Genomic DNA, 21,029 nt, shown 5'->3' on the forward strand with positions numbered 1-21,029 from the left:
ATATTTAAACATAATTCCATTAAAAATGCCGGTTTCTGAACATTTTAACGACCTTTTTAAAGTCATATTTAGCTGCAACAAATTTTTAAATAAAGAAAATCTTCTAATTAGTTTAAGTTAATTTACAAAAAATTGTAATTAAATAAGAAATTTATTTAAAAAAAAAATATGTGTCTAATTTTGTGCAAATTTTTTTTGCATACAAAGCGTCATTTTTATAAAGTCTTATTAAGAAAAGAAAATATGTATTTAGGCTTAAACTACAAAACGGAGACACACAGTTCTTCTCTTTTTCTTTCGGTGGCTCTTGGTTTAAGATATTTTAAAACAATTTTGTTTTAATTAATTATTATTAATATTATTGTGGTTGGTATGTATAATAATAATAACATAGTATTTGTAAGTATGGTTGTTGGTTGTTAAGAATGGAATTATTTGTTTTGTTTTTATTTAGTATTATAACTTAAATTTAAAAAATATGTTTTATTATTTTTTTTAATTGTTTTTTTTTTCTTTGTTTTTAACTTCTATATTATATTTATATATGTGTACAATATTGTTTACTGGCAATATTTGGGGCAGATTTTTTTTATATTTTATTATTTAATATTTTCTAAATATATACCTTATAAATTGAGGAGGACGCCTTCTTAAGAGGTGTTTCTGTATTATGTGAATTATAGTAAATGTACTTTGTCTGTTGAGTGTGAGTAGAGAGAAGGGGTTTTCTTTTTCTTTTGTTGTTATTGGTTTGGGGGAGTTTTTTCTTTCAAAAGAAATTTAAAGGAAGAGCTTAAAATACTTATACAAGAAATTTGTTTTGTAGGGTAAGGGGGGAGTAATAATTTTAACTAATAGAGATTTTTAAAACAAATTATGATTTAAAATAACAAAAAAACAAATTCTTCTATATAAAAAAAACGTTAACTGTGTTGTTTGTTTTGGACATTTGGAAGCGTTAATTGATTTAATTGATTAAACAAAAACATTTAAAGAGAAAACAAACAAAATTTCAATTGTTTTATAAAAAAAACAAGACAATATATGTGTAACAGAAAAACTATATATATATATATATAAGATTGCAAAGAGGGGCGTCTAAAACAAAGTATTTTTGTTGTTGTTGTTGTTGTGTTGGTGGTTTCTTAGCAATTATTATTTTAATTAAATTTTGTTAATAAATCATTAAATTAAATTAATTAATTATATATATAATAATAATAAAAAAAACATAAACATAAAGCTAAAATTTGCCGGTTTGTTTTTGTAATAACAAACAAAATTGTAATAAATTTTGTTTTCAACGAACAAAATTATCAATATCAGTACTGTTTTGCAAATCATAATAAAACAAAAGCTAAAAAAACGTTTTAATTATAATAAAAAAAAACGAAATAATGAACAAGAAATGTTTCAGGGCGAAATGTATAGTTTAGAAAATTAAACTAAATTTTTTTTAAATGACAAATACTTTAACAGAAAGTTATTGCAATACTTTCCATTTTTTAAGGTATTTGTATTATCTTTAGAGGGGGGGGCTTTTTCGTTTTTGTAATTGGAAAACACTATGCGCATTATTAGTTAAGTTTAGCCTTTGTATTATGATTTTTTTAAGCTTATAAAGCCTTTTTTGTTTTGCATTCCTTTTGCTATTACAACTGTTTGGAAATTAAGTTGTATATATGTTATAATTACTTGTGTTTTTTTTTCGTTTTTCTCACTTTAGGCATAGATTAAAACTTGGCGTCTTTTAAAGAAATATTTATAAACATAATAACGTACTAAAATCAATTTGGAGATAAGATTTTCCTTGATTATTGTTACTAAATAATTAGCTTTTATTTCCTATGAACATTTAACACAAGCGCCTTCAACATCAAAATCAAGTACCATTAGTTTGGTCTCTTCGGTACCGTTACGTGATCCAACTGCGCAGATTAATTTTGTATCGTTGGCTCTGGAAGAAAGAAAAAAAGGATTAAATTAGTTTAAGATAAAGATTCTAAAGTCGGCTGTGCCGAATAATATCTATCTATCTATCTATCATCTATCTATCTATCTATCTATCTATATATCTATCTATCAATCTATATATCTATCTATCTATCTATCTATCTATCAATCTATATCTATCTATCTATCTATCTATCTACCTATCTATATTTATCTATCTATCTATCTATCTATCTATCTATCTATCTATCTATCTATCTATCTATCTATCTATCTATCTATCTATTTACCTATCTATCTATCTATCTATCTATCTATCTATCTATCTATCTATCTATCTATCTATCTATCTATCTATCTATCTATCTATCTATCTATCTATCTATCTATCTATCTATCTATCTATCTATCTATCTATCTATCTATCTATCTATCTATCTATCTATCTATCTATCTATCTATCTATCTATCTATCTATCTATCTATCTATCTATCTATCTATCTATCTATCTATCTATCTATCTATCTATCTATCTATCTATCTATCTATCTATCTATCTATCTATATCTATCTATCTATCTATCTATCTATCTATCTATCTATCTATCTATCTATCTATCTATCTATCTATCTATCTATCTATCTATCTATCTATCTATCTATCTATCTATCTTATCTACTTGTCGCACGACTGTAGATAGATAGATAGATATTAAAAAAAGAAGCAAACTCACCTTATACGCCAAACAACACCACCCGAACCACCCGAATCTAATGAAACTAAATTGCGTATAAATTCACCAGTCTTAACATCCCATAATTTCACGGTGCCATCATCCGAACTGGTGACAACAAAGCGGGAATTAAATTGCAAACATGTAACAGCCGATTGGTGCTTATTGGAACCTAAATTGAAAAACACACAGAATAACAAAAAGGAAAAAAATTAAGAAACAACATTCCTTTCAAAAAACAAAAACCGGCAACTTACCTGACAAGGTTTGTAAACATTGTCCCGTGGTAATGTCCCAAACTTTAACCGTAGAATCAGCATTACCGGAAACTAAAATATTTTCACGTAATTCCATGCCAGAAGTTAAACTTTGATGACCCATTAAAGTATGTTTACAATTGCCGGTTTCAACATCCCAAACTCTGATGGAGGTGTCCAAAGAACCACTAACGACATGAATGCCATCAAACTGGGAATAATATAGAATAAATTTCGAATCCTATTTTAATTAGAAAGAAAGTAAAACTTACTTGCAATGAATAAACTCTATTAGTATGACCTTGTAGAGTGTGTAGACATTCTGGTCGTTCTGGATGCCAAATTTTAACCATATAATCATAAGCTCCTGATACAATTAATTTACCATCGTATTGCACACAACGTACGGCCGCTAAATGACCAACTAAAACCCTTAAACAAGTACCCTGTTCAATATCCCAAACACGCAAAGTAGCATCACGAGAACCACTAACAACTCTGTGAAAATAACGAAAAAGTGATGAATTTATTAATGAAATATCAATAAAATCTTCCAACAACTTACTTGTTGCCATGTAGATGCATACAACGCACGGTGGAGGTATGACCCAAAAGTGTATGAACACATTGGCCCGTTTCCATGTCCCAAACTTTAAGAGTACGATCCGTACTACCTGAGATTATGATATTGCCCGACATTTGTGAAGACCAAACGCCGCCTGTATGACCCACCAAAGTGCGTAAACACTGAAATTTTGAAAACAAAATTGATTAATATAGAATTGAATAAAAATAAGAACAAAAACAAAAACTCACCCTTCCCGTAACCGCTGACCACACCTTTAATGTATTATCATCCGAACCGGAGACAATACGATTTCCGGAGAATTGTAAACATGTTATCACATGCTCATCGTGTCCTTTCAGTACTTTTGGCTGACGTATGGGTCGTGAACGCCAATTCATTTCGATTATGTGTTGACGCATATAAGCCGCCTTCCAAGGCGACGCAATCGGTGGCATGTTACCGGCTCTACCACGTTTTGGACGATCCGTCCGCGGTTCAGTCAATATTTGAGCCTGGCGACATTTCTCCTTCCACAACAGGTTGTCATCGCACAAGAAACGCCAACTGCGACAGGTTTGCGCGGCTCGCAACAGATCCTTAGGATCCAAATAGGAAAGTACTTGCAATGCCAACTCTCGAGGTAGTAAAGAAATAAAGTCTCGTTGAAATTGTGGTTCAATCACTTTCATCATGTGACGCACTTGTGTGGGTTCACAATGTTCGATCAGACGATCGACAGCCAAGAGACGTTCTGCATGAGACCAGCGTTGGAATTGTGACAGCCATTGCTGTAATTCTGGTGGCGGATTATCTCTTGTGGGTATAAGGGAACGTGGTGTGCGTCTGCCTAAAGGTGAACCGGTGGAGGAGGTGGCCAATAATTGTGAAGGTGTGGAAATATGAACCAAAGCTCCCGCATTAACTTGTGACGAACGAGGTGTTGAAGTGAAATCATAAGCCACACGCTTACGACTGTTACTTTCCAGACTCGCACCCGTACCTCCACTACCCGTTATTGTGGCTGAGTTGTAGTCATGTTCCATTAGACGTGTATCGGTGTATTTGCGTTTCCGTGTTCCTACACATTCGGGCGAGGCTGCTGCATCTTCTGATATGGAAAGGTTATGCATAATGTTATAGGATAGATCGGCGCCACCATCTTTGCCATACACATGTCCACCGTCCAGTTCATCAACATCATTTAGATCACTAATGCTACCGCCATGACTGCTGCCATCACTCATGGAATTCTGATGACACGTGCAAATCTCCTCGATATCTGAATTGTTTTCCTCACAATCATTCCACGAAGTATTCTGGTGATTGAAAGTGAAATTATTATCCAAATGTTCGTTGAGCATTCTAAAGCCATCCATAAGGTTTTGGGAAATCTCAGAACGGCGATGATTGGCGCTGCCACTACGGCTGGGTAGAGCGGCCGCTGACAAGCAAACATCGTTGCTGGCATTTGCGGAAACTCCTGCTCCACCAGCAATGGCATTCGAACGGGACAAATAGCGTTCACTAGTTTGAGCACTTGCATTCACTTGTCTTTGGGATCTGGGTGGAGGAGCATATTGGCATCTGGCCGATGAAGTGGAGGGTTGAACATCATCGTCATGTGCTTCATTGGAGGAGGATGAATTACTATTATGATTAGAATTATTGACAATAGGTTGTATGGCGCTGGTGCGACTACAGCCACTTTCGAGTACACAAGATGGAGCAGCTGTGGAGGATATGGACGATGTGGAGGATGAAGAATTTGTTGCTGATAAAGAAGTTGATGATGCTGCGGCGACTGTTGAGTGTTTGTTGTATACTTTCTGCTCCTGTGTTAATACTTCTGGACGTTTATTCAACGTCGAACTAGTTGAAGATGGTCGTGATGTAAGACTATCGTTCGAATTGGAATTTGAATAAATTTCTGAATTGTGTGAAGAGGCGGCTTCCACAATAACGCTGGTAGAATTTGCTGTTATGCCTGATGCGGATGAGGATGCTATTGCTGGTGTTAATGATGAGGAGTTGGTGGAGGATGATGAGGCAGATAATGTCGATGACAATGAGGAAGAGTTGGCGGAGAGGTTTAAAGATTTTGGTATTTGTTGTTGTTGTTCAGTACTGCTGCGTTGTGATGTTTTTGTAGTAAGTTCCTGCGCTTGTTGCTGTTGCGATTGCGGTTGTTGTTGTGGTTGATTATGACTTAGAGTGTTGCACAAATTCATTTTGGCAGTTGATTTGGTTAGACGTACCATTAGTTTACGACTACTTGTGGGTGTTGCTGACAAATCTTTATAGGTACATTTACTATCAGAAGAAAATCCTCTGGAATGGCTACTAGAAGGTTGCTCCTCTCCACTATTTGCATTATTGTTATTGTTTTTCTGCTGCTGCTGTTGTTGTTGCGATTTAACCAATCCCAAGTCAAGCACGTTGTTTTTAATCAGCGAACTTGATTTTAAAATAATACCTCCCGTTAGACGTTGTTCATGTTCAAAGTCACGACGTTCAATTAAATCCATTGACTCTATATCCGATAGTGAGGGCATTAAGATCGATGATGAATTCGATGCACTTGAAGAGGAGGAAGTAGGCAAATCCTGAGAATTTATATTGTTATTTGTATTGCCGTGATTCAAGTTCATCTTTTTCAAACGTGATGACATGCGTTCATGAGCCTGTGTCTCGGGACAGGGTTGAGATTCGGTTAAATCGTAAATCATATCATTGGACTCTTGCAAAAGTTTACTACTTGCCGCCGTCGAAGAAGTGGGAGTTTCATTTGTATTTGCCGAATTTTTAGAAAATTCATCACTTAAACGTTTTGGCTTCATATTGTTTTCGTTGGCAAATTCGTTGAGGGACGTTGACTTCGAGGAGTTTGTAATTTGCGAATGATGGAGATGATGGTGATGATGATGTTGTTGTTCTTCTACAACAGGAGTTTCTAAGAAGATCATAGCTCCATTGGTACTCATAATAACACCATTAGTTTGGTTTTGTGTTGTAGAAGAGTCCTGTGTTGAGGTGGTGGTATTTTGTGTTGAACGTTGGGAAGATTGATTTGTGATATTCATATCACATTCTTCCTCTTCATCTTCTGCATCTTCTACATCATCATCATCTTCGTCTTCTTCGATATGCAGATTGTCGTCTATATTTATTAAATTGCCCTCAATAATTTCTTCAACATCGTCATCATCTTCAGCTTCATTTACAACATCTTCTTCCTCATCAACGTCGTCATCTTCATCATCTTCCTCCTCGTCATCATCATCATCGTTGATGACATAAATCTCTGATGGATTAAAAAATCCATTATTACTTGCTGCCGATTCAGTGGATGCATCGGAAACCTTTATTATTTGTATGGCATCTGTGGAGGAACTATCATCCACTACCGCCACCGGTTCTGAGGTGACATCATCATTTGTCGTTGGCAATAGATTTGAGGAACTTATCTCATATGCTTCCAATACTCCCGATGTTGTTGTCTCATCGTCTTCGTCCAAGACTTCGGCAAAATCATGTTGTGAATTTGTTTCAAATTCTTCTTGTAGCAGAGACATGGAACTACGACTTGTGGTGGCCTTATCAAAATCTTCTTTATCTACCGAAGAGTTTAAAGAGATTTGATCAGTACTGCTGCGACTGCCGTTTGATGTGGACGATAATGTTGAGGATGTTGAAGACGACGAGGACGACGTTATAAAAAATGGTGTCTTGTTGGAACAATTGTTACTTGGCGTTATAGTTGTTGTTATGTTTGAAGAAGTTTTGGTTAGATTTAATGCGACTGTTTCAAATTGATCGATACATTTTTCTTCCATAATATACCTTAAAGGAATTAAGGTTGTTGTTTTATTTCTTGGACTTTTTCACTCGTATTTTGTGGGTTGTATAAATGTAATGAAGTATTACGTTATATAGTCTATGCAATTTTTATTTTGAAGGTTTGAAGTTCTGAAAAGAAAGAGGAAAAAATAGAAATGTTTATTAATTTAATTGTTAATACGTAATGAAATGTTGAAATAGCGAAAATTTTCTATAAAAAATGCTGCAAACTTAGTTCTGTTTCTGTTCGGATTTAAATTATGGAAAATTTAGATTATAGGCTTGAACTATTGCTAATGATTGTTTAATTACTATTATAATTAGTTCAGTTTTAGTTCGGTCTAGTTCAGTTTTAGTTCAGATCTAGTTCAGTTCTAGTTCAGTTCTAGCTCAGTTCTAGTTCAGTTCTAGTTCAGTTCAGTTCTGGTTCAGTTCTGGTTCAGTTCTGGTTCAGTTCTGGTTCAGTTCTGGTTCAGTTCTGGTTCAGTTCTGGTTCAGTTCTAGTTCAGTTCTAGTTCAGTTCTAGTTCAGTTCTAGTTCAGTTCTAGTTCAGTTCTAGTTCAGTTCTAGTTCAGTTCTAGTTCAGTTCTAGTTCAGTTCTAGTTCAGATCTAGTTCAGTTCTAGTTCAGTTCTAGTTCAGTTCTAGTTCAGTTCTAGTTCAGTTCTAGTTCAGTTCTAGTTCAGTTCTAGTTCAGTTCTAGTTCAGTTCTAGTTCAGTTCTAGTTCAGTTCTAGTTCAGTTCTAGTTCAGTTCTAGTTCAGTTCTAGTTCAGTTCTAGTTCATTCCGAGTTCAGTTCTAGTTCAGTTCTAGTTCAGTTCTAGTTCAGGTCTAGTTCAGTTCTAGTTCAGTTTAGTTCAGTTCTAGGTTCAGTTCTAGTTCAGTTCTAGTTCATTAGTTCAGTTCTAGTTCAGTTATTCAGTTCTATGTTCTAGTTCAGTTCTAGTTCAGTTCTAGTTCAGTTCTAGTAGTTCTAGTCATTCTAGTGTCAGTTCTAGTTCAGTTCTAGTTCAGTTCGAGTTCAGTTCTAGTTCAGTGTTATAGTTCAGTTCTAGTTAATTCTAGTTCAGTTCTAGTTTCAGTTCTAGTTCAGTTCTAGTTCAAGTTCTAGTGCAGTTCTAGTTCAGTTCTAGTTCAGTTCTAGTTCATTCTAGTTCAGTTCTAGGTTCCGTTCTAGTTCAGTTCTAGTTCAGTTCTAGTTCAGTTCTAGTTCAGTTCTAGTTCAGATTCTAGTTCAGTTCTAGTTCAGTTCTAGTTCAGTTCTAGTTCAGTTCTAGTTCAGTTCTAGTTCAGTTCTATCAGTCTAGGTTCAGTTCTAGTTCAGTTCTAGTTCAGTTCTAGTTCAGTTTCTAGTTCAGTTCTAGTCAGTTCTAGTTCAGTTCTAGTTCAGTTCTAGTTCAGTTCTAGTTCAGTTCAGTTCTAGTTCTAGTTCAGTTCTAGTTCTAGTTCAGTTCTAGTTCAGTTCTAGTTCAGTTATAGTTCAGTTCTAGTTCAGTTAGTTCAGTTCTAGTTCAGTTCTAGTTCAGTTCTAGTTCAGTTCTAGTCAGTTCTAGTTCAGTTCTAGTTCAAGTTCTAGTTCAGTTCTAGTTCAGTTCTAGTTCAGTTCTAGTTCAGTTCTAGTTCAGTTCTAGTTCAGTTCTAGTTCAGTTCTAGTTCAGTTCTAGTTCAGTTCTAGTTCAGTTCTAGTTCAGTTCTAGTTCAGTTCTAGTTCAGTTCTAGTTCAGTTCTAGTTCAGTTCTAGTTCAGTTCTAGTTCAGTTCTAGTTCAGTTCTAGTTCAGTTTCTAGTTCAGTTCTAGTTCAGTTCTAGTTCAGTTCTAGTTCAGTTCTAGTTCAGTTCTAGTTCAGTTCTAGTTCAGTTCTAGTTCAGTTCTAGTTCAGTTCTAGTTCAGTTCTAGTTCAGTTCTAGTTCAGTTCTAGTTCAGTTCTAGTTCAGTTCTAGTTCAGTTCTAGTTCAGTCTAGTTCAGTTCTAGTTCAGTTCTAGTTTAGTTCTAGTTCAGTTCTAGTTCAGTTCTAGTTCAGTTCTAGTTCAGTTCTAGTTCAGTTCTAGTTCAGTTCTAGTTCAGTTCTAGTTCAGTTCTAGTTCAGTTCTAGTTCAGTTCTAGTTCAGTTCTAGTTCAGTTCTAGTTCAGTTCTAGTTCAGTTCTAGTTCAGTTCTAGTTCAGTTCAAGTTCAGTTCTAGTTCAGTTATAGTTAAGTTCTAATTTTGGTTGATACTGCTGAGTTGGCAACCGGGTTATTCTGAATCGAAGTTCCAACTGTTGAGAAAAGATAAGTTTGTCGCTGACAATGGAGTTCAAGATTACGTTCTTGTGTTAATACTTCTGGTTATTCAGGAAGAAATTGAGAATCGTAGTCATTTATGTATATAAATTCGAAGTGTAGCTTAATTTTTAGATTATTTATTATTTAATCATTTGGTTATAAATAAATTAATTACATATATATTTAATTACATTTCGCCACCATGGCGAAAAACAAATTAAATAAAAACATTTTTAAACATTTTTGTTGATTTCCATTTACTTTTGTTTCGACTTTTTAGAAAAGGCAGTAAAAAAAAGAGCTCAAATAAATTAGTTAAAATTATTCACATTTTTCAGAATTATAGTAAAATCATAACCTTTTAGGTATTCCGGGTATTAAACAAAACGCCAATTTTTTATCACAAAGAGATTTTTAAACAATTTAAATGAACTCACAATTATTTTAAACACGTTAATAATGTTGTTGCAAACAAATAATTTTTTTCACAAGTAAACATTTTATAAATTCCAATATATTGTGTGTGATTTTATTTATTTAGCAATACACTATGTTAGCAGACGTCATAATGCAACAGCAACCAAAGGTTAAATGGCCAATTTGCAGAATGAAAATCGAAACACGAAAAAAGAACCTCAAAACACCTGTTTCTTTTGTTACCATCGATACTCTACTTTTTTCAATATTATTTTTTTCTTGTATTACACATGTTGTAAATATTAACTTCATTTTAAGTAATTACACACTTTCCGAGTTCTTTAGAATTCATTTTTATTTATTATATATACTTTAAAGAAAAACTAAATGAAAAAACTAAATTACCACAAATTAATCAACATTCAATTAAAGTAATATTAATTTATCATAATTACAAATTTAAACTTATGAAAAATATAAATAAAAAATGACTGGAGAAAAAAAGTAATCCTTCTCTTCGTTTACAAAACTGAACGCAACTGAAATATACGATTATACTCAATACAACTCATCACTCTACTACCTACTCGTCGTAGTACAAATCCACAATACACAACTGCCAACCAACATTCCGCAATGAATTAATACCGACTGACTGACGGAGAGAGAGAATAGGAAAATAAAAATAAAGTGTATAAACGGAACGGACAAAAAATGGCAAAATTCCCATAGTGGTGGAGTATTTGTGTACAAAAAAATAAGATGAAATAAAATTAAAACAGACAACAACAGCAACTAAAACGAAATGGAAACAAATGGAAGTTGTTGATAATAATGATGATGCTATTACAACAACAATATTAACTACAACAAATGTCAGTACCACAGAGATGTATGGAGATGCATTGTTTTTAGGTTTAAGTACTATCTGTGATTAAAATTTAGTACCTGAGTTGAAGTGAATGACTAAGTTCTTAGTATTAAGTAGAAATAATTTAAAATTTTGCTCCCATTTATTGCAAATGAGTTCAAATATGTTTGCAAACATGCTATTGTTCTTTTAAGAAATTTGTTCAAGTGATTTCTATCCTATATATTCATACCATTTATACTGTTTGGCTGTTTTGACTAAGATATACATATAATTTTCTTGAAAATTTCCAGTTCAGTTCTAGTTCTGTTTTAGTTCAGTTCTAGTTCAGTTTCTAGTCAGTTCTAGTTCAGTTCTAGTTCAGTTCACTTCTAGTTCAGTTGTAGTTCAGTCAAAGTTCAGTTCTAGTTCAGTTCTAGTTCAGTTCTAGTTCAGTTCTAGTTCAGATCTAGTTCATTTCTAGTGTCAGTTCACTTCTAGTTCAGTTCTAGTTCAGTCCTAGTTCATTCAGTTCTAGTTCAGTTCTAGTTCAGTTCTAATTCAGTTCTATTCAGTTCAGTTCATCTAGTTCAGTTCTAGTTCAAGTTCTAGTTCAGTTCTAGTTCAGTTCTAGTTCAGTTCTAGTTCAGTTCTAGTTCAGTTCTAGTCAGTTCTAGTTCAGTTCTAGTTCATTCTAGTTCAGTTCTAGTTCAGTTCTAGTTCAGTTCTAGTCAGTTCTAGTTCAGTTCTAGTTCAGTTCTAGTTCAGTTCTAGTTCAGTTCTAGTTCGTTCTAGTCAGTTCTAGTTCAGTTCTATTCAGTTCTAGTTCAGTTCTAGTTCAGTTCTAGTTCAGTTCTAGTTCAGTTCTAGTTCAGTTCTAGTTCAGTTCTAGTTCAGTTCTAGTTCAGTTCTAGTTCAGTTCTAGTTCAGTTCTAGTTCAGTTCTAGTTCAGTTAGTTCAGTTCTAGTTCAGTTCTAGTTCAGTTCTAGTTCAGTTCTAGTTCAGTTCTAGTTCAGCTCAGTTCTAGTTCAGCTCAGTTCTAGTTCAGTTCTAGTTCAATTCTAGTTCAGTTGTAGTTCAGTTATAGTTCAGTTCTAGTTCAGTTCTAGTTCAGTTCTAGTTCAGTTCAGTTCAGTTCTTGTTCAGTTCTTGTTCAGTTCTAGTTCAGTTCTAGTTCAGTTCTAGTTCACTTCTAGTTCAGTTCTAATGCAGTTCTAATGCAGTTCTAGTTCAGTTCTAGTTCAGTTCTAGTTCAGTTCAAAAACAGATTTTAAATACATATTCCGAAAGAATTGCAACTCCCCCAAAAAAAAGTACATTATTTCATCAAACTACACATTTTAGTACCAATATCCAGAAAATTCGCATCCCTCCTAACAGAAAATAAACAACAAAAACCAAAAACTACAAAGATTTTTTGCTCTTCCACGAGATACAACAAAGTAGTAGTAAGAAACTAAGAAAGATCACAGTCACAAGGCGGCAGTTGTTATTCTCACGTAGAAGTGGCAGTAAAATAAAAATCCAGATATAATAAAAACAAAACGAAAAATAAGCAAATAAAACGATGGGAAAATACACACACATCCAAAAAAGAAAACACCAACTGATGAACACATGGAACCGAGAAGAAGAAGAAGATGGTGAGCAAAAAAGCAACTACAATAACAGACAGATATACAGAGTGTGTGTGTGTAACAACAAAAAACATATTTTTTGTTTGGTCCTAGTTGCTGAGTTATTAAGAAAACAACCCGCAAGGCAGGCTGGCTGACAAACTGAACAACCAGCGAAGCAACCAACCAACCCAACCAGCCATCAATGAAGGAAATATTTTTAAAATGCAAACAACAACAACAACAAAAATTCACAAGTGAAGCATCAGCAGCAGATAAAGTAAAGAAGATTTCTTCGGTTTTAAAAGCAGATTTCAAAATAAACAATTTTTCGTATCATCAAAAGAATATTTTTTGTATTAGAGGTCAATGAAAGAGGAGGAGGTAGAGAATCTTTTTGTCGTTTTTCTTTTTTTTTCGTTTTAAATTACCTTGCAAAATATTTAAAGTCAAAAATAGCTATGGATGTGTATGAGTGTAGTAAAGATTGTTGAAATGTTTGCAGGGGAGTTAGAATATTGGGATTATATAAAGTATATACACAGGTAATATAAACATAGAGGAGATTAGCAAATATTTAACCGGGATACTAATTTGGTAAAGTGTATATAAGGGGTGCGAAGATATACCTAACCTTGTTGATATTTTAATCATTTTTAAGGAAATAGCAAAGAAACTGATTTAAAATATTTTAAGTATTTGAAGATTTGTAATTTTAAGAATTCAACATTTGTAGTAAATCGCGCCCTTGTAAACATTGCTTTTGAAAAAATGCTCCTGTATGCAAAATAAAAACACAAAAATGTCTGAAATTGTTACTTTTTATGTTAAAGTAAATTTGCAAGACTAAAAATCATTGTAAATAAGTCTTGTAAATATGCAAGGTTGTATATTAATTTTAGCATTTTATTTATATTTGCAAGATCACAATAACAACTCATGTAAAACTATTATTTTCTAAAATTATGGAAATTTGCAAAGTTAAAAATCGTTGTAAATTAGAGCATTTATTAAACAAAACTTTCAAATATAATAATTTCTAACTTTAATACCCTTGTAAACATAGTAATTTAAATAAAAACGCTCCAGTTTGCACATAAAATATGTAAAAAGAAATTTATTTATATTTTCAAGATCGAATACCATTGCAAACTTGTTTTGCAAGATGTCAAAAGGATTATAGTTTTGAAGTCAGAAACACAAATATTGAACTTAAGTAAAATTAAATCAGACTTTCGTTTTGTAGTTAGAGTTTTCTACTCTTGCACATTACCCTTGCAAATAAAATTCATAAATTATTATATTATTATCTAGCGTGCTTCAGTTTGCATTTCAAAATATGTAAAACTGTTATTAAAAGACTTTTATTTATATTTGCAAGACCAAAAATCATTGCAAATCACTATTGCAAATAAGCAAGGTGTATAGAAGATAATAGTTTTGAAGTATGAAAACTTTATGTTGAATTTAAGTTAAAATGAAAACTGAATTTCGTTTTAAAGTTACAATTTCTAAACAATTGCTAAACTTACGATTATAATACATATAACCCTTGCAAATGAAATAAGCTTAACAAAAATGCTTCAGTTTGCATATAAAATATGTAAAAATGTTCGTGTCAAGTTTATTTATATTTGCAAAGCTGTGTTGCAAATATGCAAGATGTAAACAATATTATAGTTTTCAGACAGAAATGACATATATATGTTGATTTTAATTTAGTAGTTAAAGTGTATAGAAAATTTGCTTTTCTTGCAAGACTTGCAAGTCCTAAAATCATTAAAAATATGTGTTGCAAATATGCAAGCTGTAAACAAGATGACATTTTTTAAATGAGAAAAACTTTACATTGAATTTAAGTTAAAATTAAAATAGAATTTAGTTTTGCAGTTTAAATTTATAGAAAATTTACTACTCTTGCAAATAAAATATAATTGCAAAGTAACTTACCCTTGCAAACGTAAAAATTCTAACAAAAATGTTTCAGTTTGCAAGATCACATACAAAAATTAATGGTGTCCAAAGAAACGCCTTAAATTCTATGGATTAAAACCTATACAAAAACCCCCTACAAATTTCACAATAAATTTGCTAGAGTGACGAAAACATTTCTCTCTTCATTGCTTATGAATTTTCTTTCAGCAAAAAAAAAAACAATATTTTTCTAAGCTGTAATATAAAACAACAACAAAAAACTTAACAGAATACATACCATAAAATCGAAAAGAAAAAAAAAAAAAACACAGCAGAAAATTTCAAATGAATTCTAAAGCATAACAAATTGGCAATCAATGAAAAAAATCTTTAATTCAAAACTATACCTTTACAAAAAAGAAGTTGTATAGTTATGTGTATATAGTAGAGGTGTAGTATTCCTGTTTAGAGGAATAAAAATTCCCATAGTACAATTTTTATATAACTGCATCAGCAACAACAACAACAACAGCAACAAAATCACACAATCATTTTTACACTCGTTGAGAATTGAAGTAAAACTATAGTGTCTAGATTTAGGTAAAACGCATCTTGTGTTGTGTATCTTCTTCACTTTCATTTAATATCACTCATTTATATTGTTGTGTTTGTTGTTACTGGATAAATTCTCAGCAGCTTCCATTCAGTTTTGATTAAAAATAAAAAGAAAAAAAAAAAAAAACAAAAAACTATCAAGAAGAATATTGTGTTGATGAAAATTGTCGTTGATTGTGTCATCAGTATTTTTAAAGAATGTCATCTTTTTATATTTTGCTGTTTATGCTTAAAATAATAATAATTAATATTCAAATATGAATTTGACACTTTGATGACGAAAACTAACAGCTGGCAAATATGCTACCCTGTGTCGGGTTTAGAACTAGTGGCTATTTTTCATATTTTTAATTGTTTTTCAAATAAGGGAAGGGGACAGTATTTGTTTTCGTTTTTTATTTCAATTACTTATGACTTTGTTTTCATGGTTAAGAAGAATACTTGTTTTCCCTAGAGCTTAATAATAAAAGATTATTATAATTTAAATAAACCATTTTTAAAAACTAGTTTACTATTGCAGATGCAAGTATTGCAAATTTTCTAGAAATTTTGTCAACAAAGGGAATGTTTTTTAGTGAATTAATGTTAAATTCGACATTTTACTTTAACATTTGACTTTTAAATTTTTAAGCTGTTTACATTTAGCGATCTTGTAAACAAAAATGTTTTTATTAAACTTCCAATATTTGCAAGGTTTGTAAAATCTCTATAAGTGTTGCATACAAAGCGAAACTATGTCTTGTTCTAGTTCATATCTAGGCCCTTTCAGTTCTAGTTCAGTTCTAGTAAATTCCAGTTCAGTTCTGAGTCAGTTCTAGTTCAGTTCTAGTTCAGTTCTAGTTCAGTTCTAGTTCAGTTCTAGTTCAGTTCTATTTCAGTTCTAGTTCAGTTCTAGTTCAGTTCTAGTTCAGTTCTAGTTCAGTTCTAGTTCAGTTCCAGTTCAGTTCTAGTTCAGTTCTAGTTCAGTTCTAGTTCAGTTCTAGTTCAGTTCTAGTTCAGTTCTAGTTCAGTTCTAGTTCAGTTCTAGTTCAGTTCTAGTTCAGTTCTAGTTCAGTTCTAGTTCAGTTCTAGTTCAGTTCTAGTTCAGTTCTAGTAAATTCCAGTTCAGTTCTAGTACAGTTTTAGTTCAGATCTAGCTCAATTCGAGTTCACTTCTAGTTTAGTTCCAGTTCAGTTCTAGTTCAGTTCAAGTTCAGTTCTAGTTCAGTTCTAGTTCAGTTCTAGTTCAGTTCTAGTACAGTTCTAGTACAGTTCTAGTTCAGTTCTAGTTCAGTTCTAGTTCAGTTCTAGTTCAGTTCTAGTTCAGTTCTAGTTCAGTTCTAGTTCAGTTCTAGTTCAGTTCTAGTTCAGTTCTAGTTCAGTTCTAGTTCAGTTCTAGTTCAGTTCTAGTTCAGTTCTAGTTCAGTTCTAGATCAGTTCTAGTTCAGTTCTAGTTCAGTTCTAGTTCAGTTCTAGTTCAGTTCTAGTTCAGTTCTAGTTCAGTTCTAGTTCAGTTCTAGTTCAGTTCTAGTTCAGTTCTAGTTCAGTTCTAGTTCAGTTCTAGTTCAGTTCTAGTTCAGTTCTAGTTCAGTTCTAGTTCAGTTCTAGTTCAGTTCTAGTTCAGTTCTAGTCAGTTCTAGTTCAGTTCTAGTTCAGTTCTAGTTCAGTTCTAGTTCAGGTCTAGTTCAGTTCTAGTTCAGTTCTAGTTCAGTTCTAGTTCAGTTCTAGTTCAGTTCTAGTTCAGTTCTAGTTCAGTTCTAGTTCAGTTCTAGTTCAGTTCTAGTTCAGTTCTAGTTCAGTTCTAGTTCAGTTCTAGTTCAGTTCTAGTTCAGTTCTTTAGGCATTTTGTGAAAAATCGAGTTTCATACACTTCGAGAAAAAACTTTGATTTTGAAAACTACAAAGCCATTGCAAACAGGTCTTGCAAATAATTAAAACCCAAAACAAAAGTATTCGTTTGTATTCCCCAAACACAATACATTCTTTTATATACCACATGTAATGCAAAAAATAAAAACAAAACACAACAAAGTACATATTATTTCTCAATGCCATTACTCAGCCAATTCACAGTAAACGAACAATGTCGTAAAATTTAATTCATTTTATAGCTCTCCTCTCTCTTATACTTCCAACAATTGAATTCTTCTCTATATTCTTCTCTTTATCTTATTCTTTTCGATTCTTTTATTTATAATTTTTGCAATATATAGAAGAGGATATTTATTTTTCTTTTTGTCATTTACTTTTTGTTATTTTTATTTTTAAAGTTACATTACAATCGCTCTGTACTCGCAAAAAAAATATGCACACAAGTAAATGTATAAAAAGAATAAAAAATGAAAAGAAGAAAAACATAAGGTAATACCCTGCTGTTTCTCTTGTTTCCTGTGAGGTTTCATATGCCCAAGATCAGTCACTGAACTATAAGCAGCAGTTACACAAAAAAGAAATCTGAAGAAATAAGAAAAAAAAAAAAACCCAGTTGAGCTAGCTGACGCAGCAGCAGCTCATCTTTAACACATCACAAACCATCATCATTGGTAACGTCATTGCGAGCTCTTGATCTACCTGTAAATCTTCTAAAGTATAATACACAAAACGATATTCGTTCGTATTTTATATATTTTCCCAGACAAATCTTAAACTTTTTCTTTAGTTTCTTTTCTCCTTTTCTTCTTTATACATTTTATTTTTGTAAAGGATGTGTGAGCACATTTGCAGAAGAAGCCCTTTAAAGTAGAGTGTTGTTGTTCTTGGTTGCTGATGTTTATATATTGGTGACACTAAAATATTCACAACTAACCAATAAAGTGGCTGGGAAATGGTAGTTTGCAGCAGCAATATGCACAAAATTTAAAATGTAATTTACAAAAGTTATTGGCGGTAAAAAAGTAAATACATACATAATCAGAGACATGTGTATTTTTGTTTGACAAAGGCTGTGTGTTGTTACACATGCGTGGGAAATTATATAAAATGGGCATTAATTGTGTTAAATTTCATGCTTAATCATTTATTACTTATACTGATCAGGGTGGTCTGATTTGTAATGTTATGAAATACAATTTTTGGTTTTTGCAAAATATATATCAAAATTTCTATAAATTATTTTATATCTTTGCATGTATAATTAAATTTATTTTGCTAAATTTTCAACAATATCATTTCTATTAATGATTTAATAATTTAAAAGTTCCAGTCCAGTTTTAGTTCAGTTATTGTTGATTCATAGTACGTTACTAGTTCACTTATAAATAAGATTTACTTCAGTTCTAGTCTAATTCTAGTTCTGTTTTAGTTCAGTTCTAGTTCAATTCAAGTTTAGTTTTGTTGTAGTTCAGTTCTAGATCTGTACTAGTTGTGTTCTATTTAAGTTCTAGTTCAGTTCTAATTCAGTTCTAGTTCAGTTCTAGTTCAGTTCTAGTTCAGTTCTAGTTCAGTTCTAGTTCAGTTCTAGTTCAGTTCTAGTTCAGTTCTAGTTCAGTTCTAGTTCAGTCCTAGTTCAGTTCTAGTTCAGTTCTAGTTCAATTCTATTTCAGTTCGAGTTCAGTTCTAGTTCAGTTCTAGTTCAGTTCTAGTTCAGTTCTAGTTCAGTTCTAGTTCAGTTCTAGTACAGTTCTAGTACAGTTCTAGTACAGTTCTAGTTCAGTTCTAGTTCAGTTCTAGTTCAGTTCTAGTTCAGTTCTAGTTCAGTTCTAGTTCAGTTCTAGTTCAGTTCTAGTTCAGTTCTAGTTCAGTTCTAGTTCAGTTCTAGTTCAGTTCTAGTTCAGTTCTAGTTCAGTTCTAGTTCAGTTCTAGTTCAGTTCTAGTTCAGTTCTAGTTCAGTTCTAGTTCGGTTCCAGTTCAGTTCAGTTCTAGTTCAGTTCTAGTTCAGTTCTAGTTCAGTTCTAGTTCAGTTCTAGTTCAGTTCTAGTTCAGTTCTAGTTCAGTTCTAGTTCAGTTCTAGTTCAGTTCTAGTTCAGTTCTAGTTCAGTTCTAGTTCAGTTCTAGTTCAGTTCTAGTTCAGTTCTAGTTCAGTTCTAGTTCAGTTCTAGTTCAGTTCTAGTTCAGTTCTAGTTCAGTTCTAGTTCAGTTTTAGTTCGGTTCTAGTTCAGTTCTAGTTCAGTTCTAGTACAGTCCTAGTTCAGTTCTAGGTCAATTCTAGCTCAGTTCTAACTCAGTTCTAATTCAGTTATAGTTCACTTCAAGTTTAGCAGATGTTCAGTTTTAGTTTAGTTGTAGTTCAATTCGTGTTTACAATTATTTAAGTTTGTTCATTTTGTAAATTTTCTTCAGAATATACGCTTTAAAATAAACAATTACGGATTGCAACCTAATGTCTAATGACAAATTTGGGAAAGTTCCTTCAGTGCAAACAATTTATGTGTTATTAACTAAACAGTTCGTGTTGGTTTGTATGCTTAGCCATTTGAATCAATGAATTGTAAAATAGTCTCGTAACTGACTAATAGGTACTTATAGATCTAACAAATTTAGAAATCCGAAATAACTCTTATTACTTAAATAAATCTCTTACCCAGATGAAATTCTATACAAATAACTTTTTAATGTACTGTTTTATTATGTACATGAATCTTGTAATGGTTAGTACATGATTATTAAAAACTTCCACATACATATCTATGGTTTTAGTAGTAAAATTACATAAATTTAATTTTGTGGCAATTGATCCAAACTGTTCATAGCGTGTCTATAGGACTAACTTTAGAATTCAAGTTTTTATCTGTATAGGGTAAAACAAAATCGGTCCTGACAGACCTCACTTTTTTACTCGTTAATGCTTTATGTTGGATGGATATTATAAAAAGCTTTTTTAAGGGTACATGTTAAACCCAAAATATTTCGCAAAATGTTTTAATCAAAACATGGAATATCGGCTAGAGGAAAACAACATAACTTTTAACTGTAAATCATTTAACTATCATTAAATTAATAAAAAATAAACAAAAATTTTACTCAAAACATTTGTATACATAAATCGATAAAACAGTGCTTTTGTATCAAGGCTAAAATTAAAATAACAACAAACACCACATTTTGACAACATTAACAAAAAATTTGAAAACATTCAACTACGCAATAGCCATTAAAATTATTAATCTTAATAGAAATTTTAACACACAAAATTAATGTAAACATTTGGGCAAAAAAGGAAAATCTCACACTTTTATTGGTAAACTTTTTTGCATCCATTGTGTGCTGTGATGACAGTCCCATAACCTCACACTACGATGACGACGGACGACACCTGCAATGCAACACTGCGCCTAAATAAACATGGACACGACAAACCAAAAAACTGCGCTGCAACCAACAAAAAACCCGCTGCTGCAGCTATTGTTGACTTTCTTTATACATGAATATATGTTTTGATACAAAAAGTTTGTATCAAACATTTGAAGCAAATAACGTCGACCGCACGAAACATCGCCGTCGCTTCGTAAGTCTCGTTAGTTTTTTAAAGTGTTATAACACAACCACACATATGGCAAACGTCACGACACCCAGAAAATTTTTTTATTATAAGAATTTTTATTTTCTATTCAGCATTTTTTTCTAGGTTTTCTTTTTCAAAGTTTGCAAAATTTACTTTAAATATTGAGGTTTGACATTTTTTTGAAATTATATTTCGTCAGTTTTCGATGGTAGAAATTTTATGCAAAACTTTTTCTTTATTTTTTTTCTTGACAAAAAAGAAAAGCCAACCACTTCTTTTCTTACCTCGACCAATTAAGTATTTTTGCTGCTGCTGCCTTTTTTTCTCACAGTGAACTTCTTGGTTTTATTTTCTTTAGAAAATCACGTTTTCTTGTGGTATATTTCCACAATTTCTGTTTATTATTATATTTTAGTTAATTATTTGTTAAATATTATTAGTTTTTTATGTTTTTATAAATGTTACTAGCTGAAAATTGGCCAGCTTATTTTAATTAAAAAAATATTGCTACTTCTTCGACAGATTTCGTCGTTTCTTTCACACAGTGCTGCCAAACGATTAAAGTTGAATAATCGTCAAATTGCA

General features: G+C 32.1%; 1 protein-coding gene and 1 long non-coding RNA gene across 4 annotated transcripts; one reads left to right on the forward strand and one right to left on the reverse strand.

The window, feature by feature from the left end:
• Nucleotides 1–1,501: 1,501 nt before the first annotated feature.
• Nucleotides 1,502–21,013, reverse strand: LOC119612710 (F-box/WD repeat-containing protein 7). Of its 2 annotated transcripts, none has more exons than XM_037968556.1 (7): nt 20,729–21,013; nt 3,762–7,479; nt 3,511–3,692; nt 3,218–3,443; nt 2,946–3,156; nt 2,689–2,860; nt 1,502–1,957 (listed from the first exon to the last, which is right to left on the reverse strand). In XM_037968556.1, the coding sequence occupies exons 2-7, from the start codon at nt 7,344–7,346 to the stop codon at nt 1,846–1,848; spliced, it is 4,488 nt and encodes a 1,495-aa protein (XP_037824484.1). In that variant the 5' UTR covers nt 7,347–7,479; nt 20,729–21,013; the 3' UTR covers nt 1,502–1,845. The 2 variants fall into 2 exon arrangements, with proteins under 2 accessions (XP_037824484.1, XP_037824485.1); XM_037968557.1 differs by lacking the exon at nt 20,729–21,013 and adding an exon at nt 20,171–20,317.
• On the forward strand, nt 17,266–18,094 carry LOC119612711. 2 transcript variants are annotated; one of them, XR_005232167.1, is made up of 2 exons: nt 17,266–17,614; nt 17,664–18,094. It is a non-coding gene; the product is annotated as an uncharacterized LOC119612711 (long non-coding RNA). The 2 variants fall into 2 exon arrangements; XR_005232166.1 differs by having other exon boundaries at nt 17,708–18,094.
• Nucleotides 21,014–21,029: the final 16 nt, after the last annotated feature.

Source organism: Lucilia sericata, unplaced genomic scaffold, assembly GCF_015586225.1.
Source record: "Lucilia sericata isolate MDLA Ls3-8-SP2 unplaced genomic scaffold, ASM1558622v1 Contig001809F_arrow, whole genome shotgun sequence".
In the NCBI taxonomy this organism is placed as follows: domain Eukaryota; kingdom Metazoa; phylum Arthropoda; class Insecta; order Diptera; family Calliphoridae; genus Lucilia; species Lucilia sericata.

Coding starts and splice junctions, on each gene's coding strand:
- LOC119612710 (XM_037968556.1), bottom strand. CDS start 7,346: ATGGAAGAAAAATGTATCGATCAATTTGAAACAGTCGCATTAAATCTA. Junction 3,444..3,510: donor ATGCATCTACATGGCAACAA/GTAAGTTGTTGG, acceptor TTATTTTCACAG/AGTTGTTAGTGGTTCTCGTG. Junction 1,958..2,688: donor GGTGTTGTTTGGCGTATAAG/GTGAGTTTGCTT, acceptor TCTTTCTTCCAG/AGCCAACGATACAAAATTAA.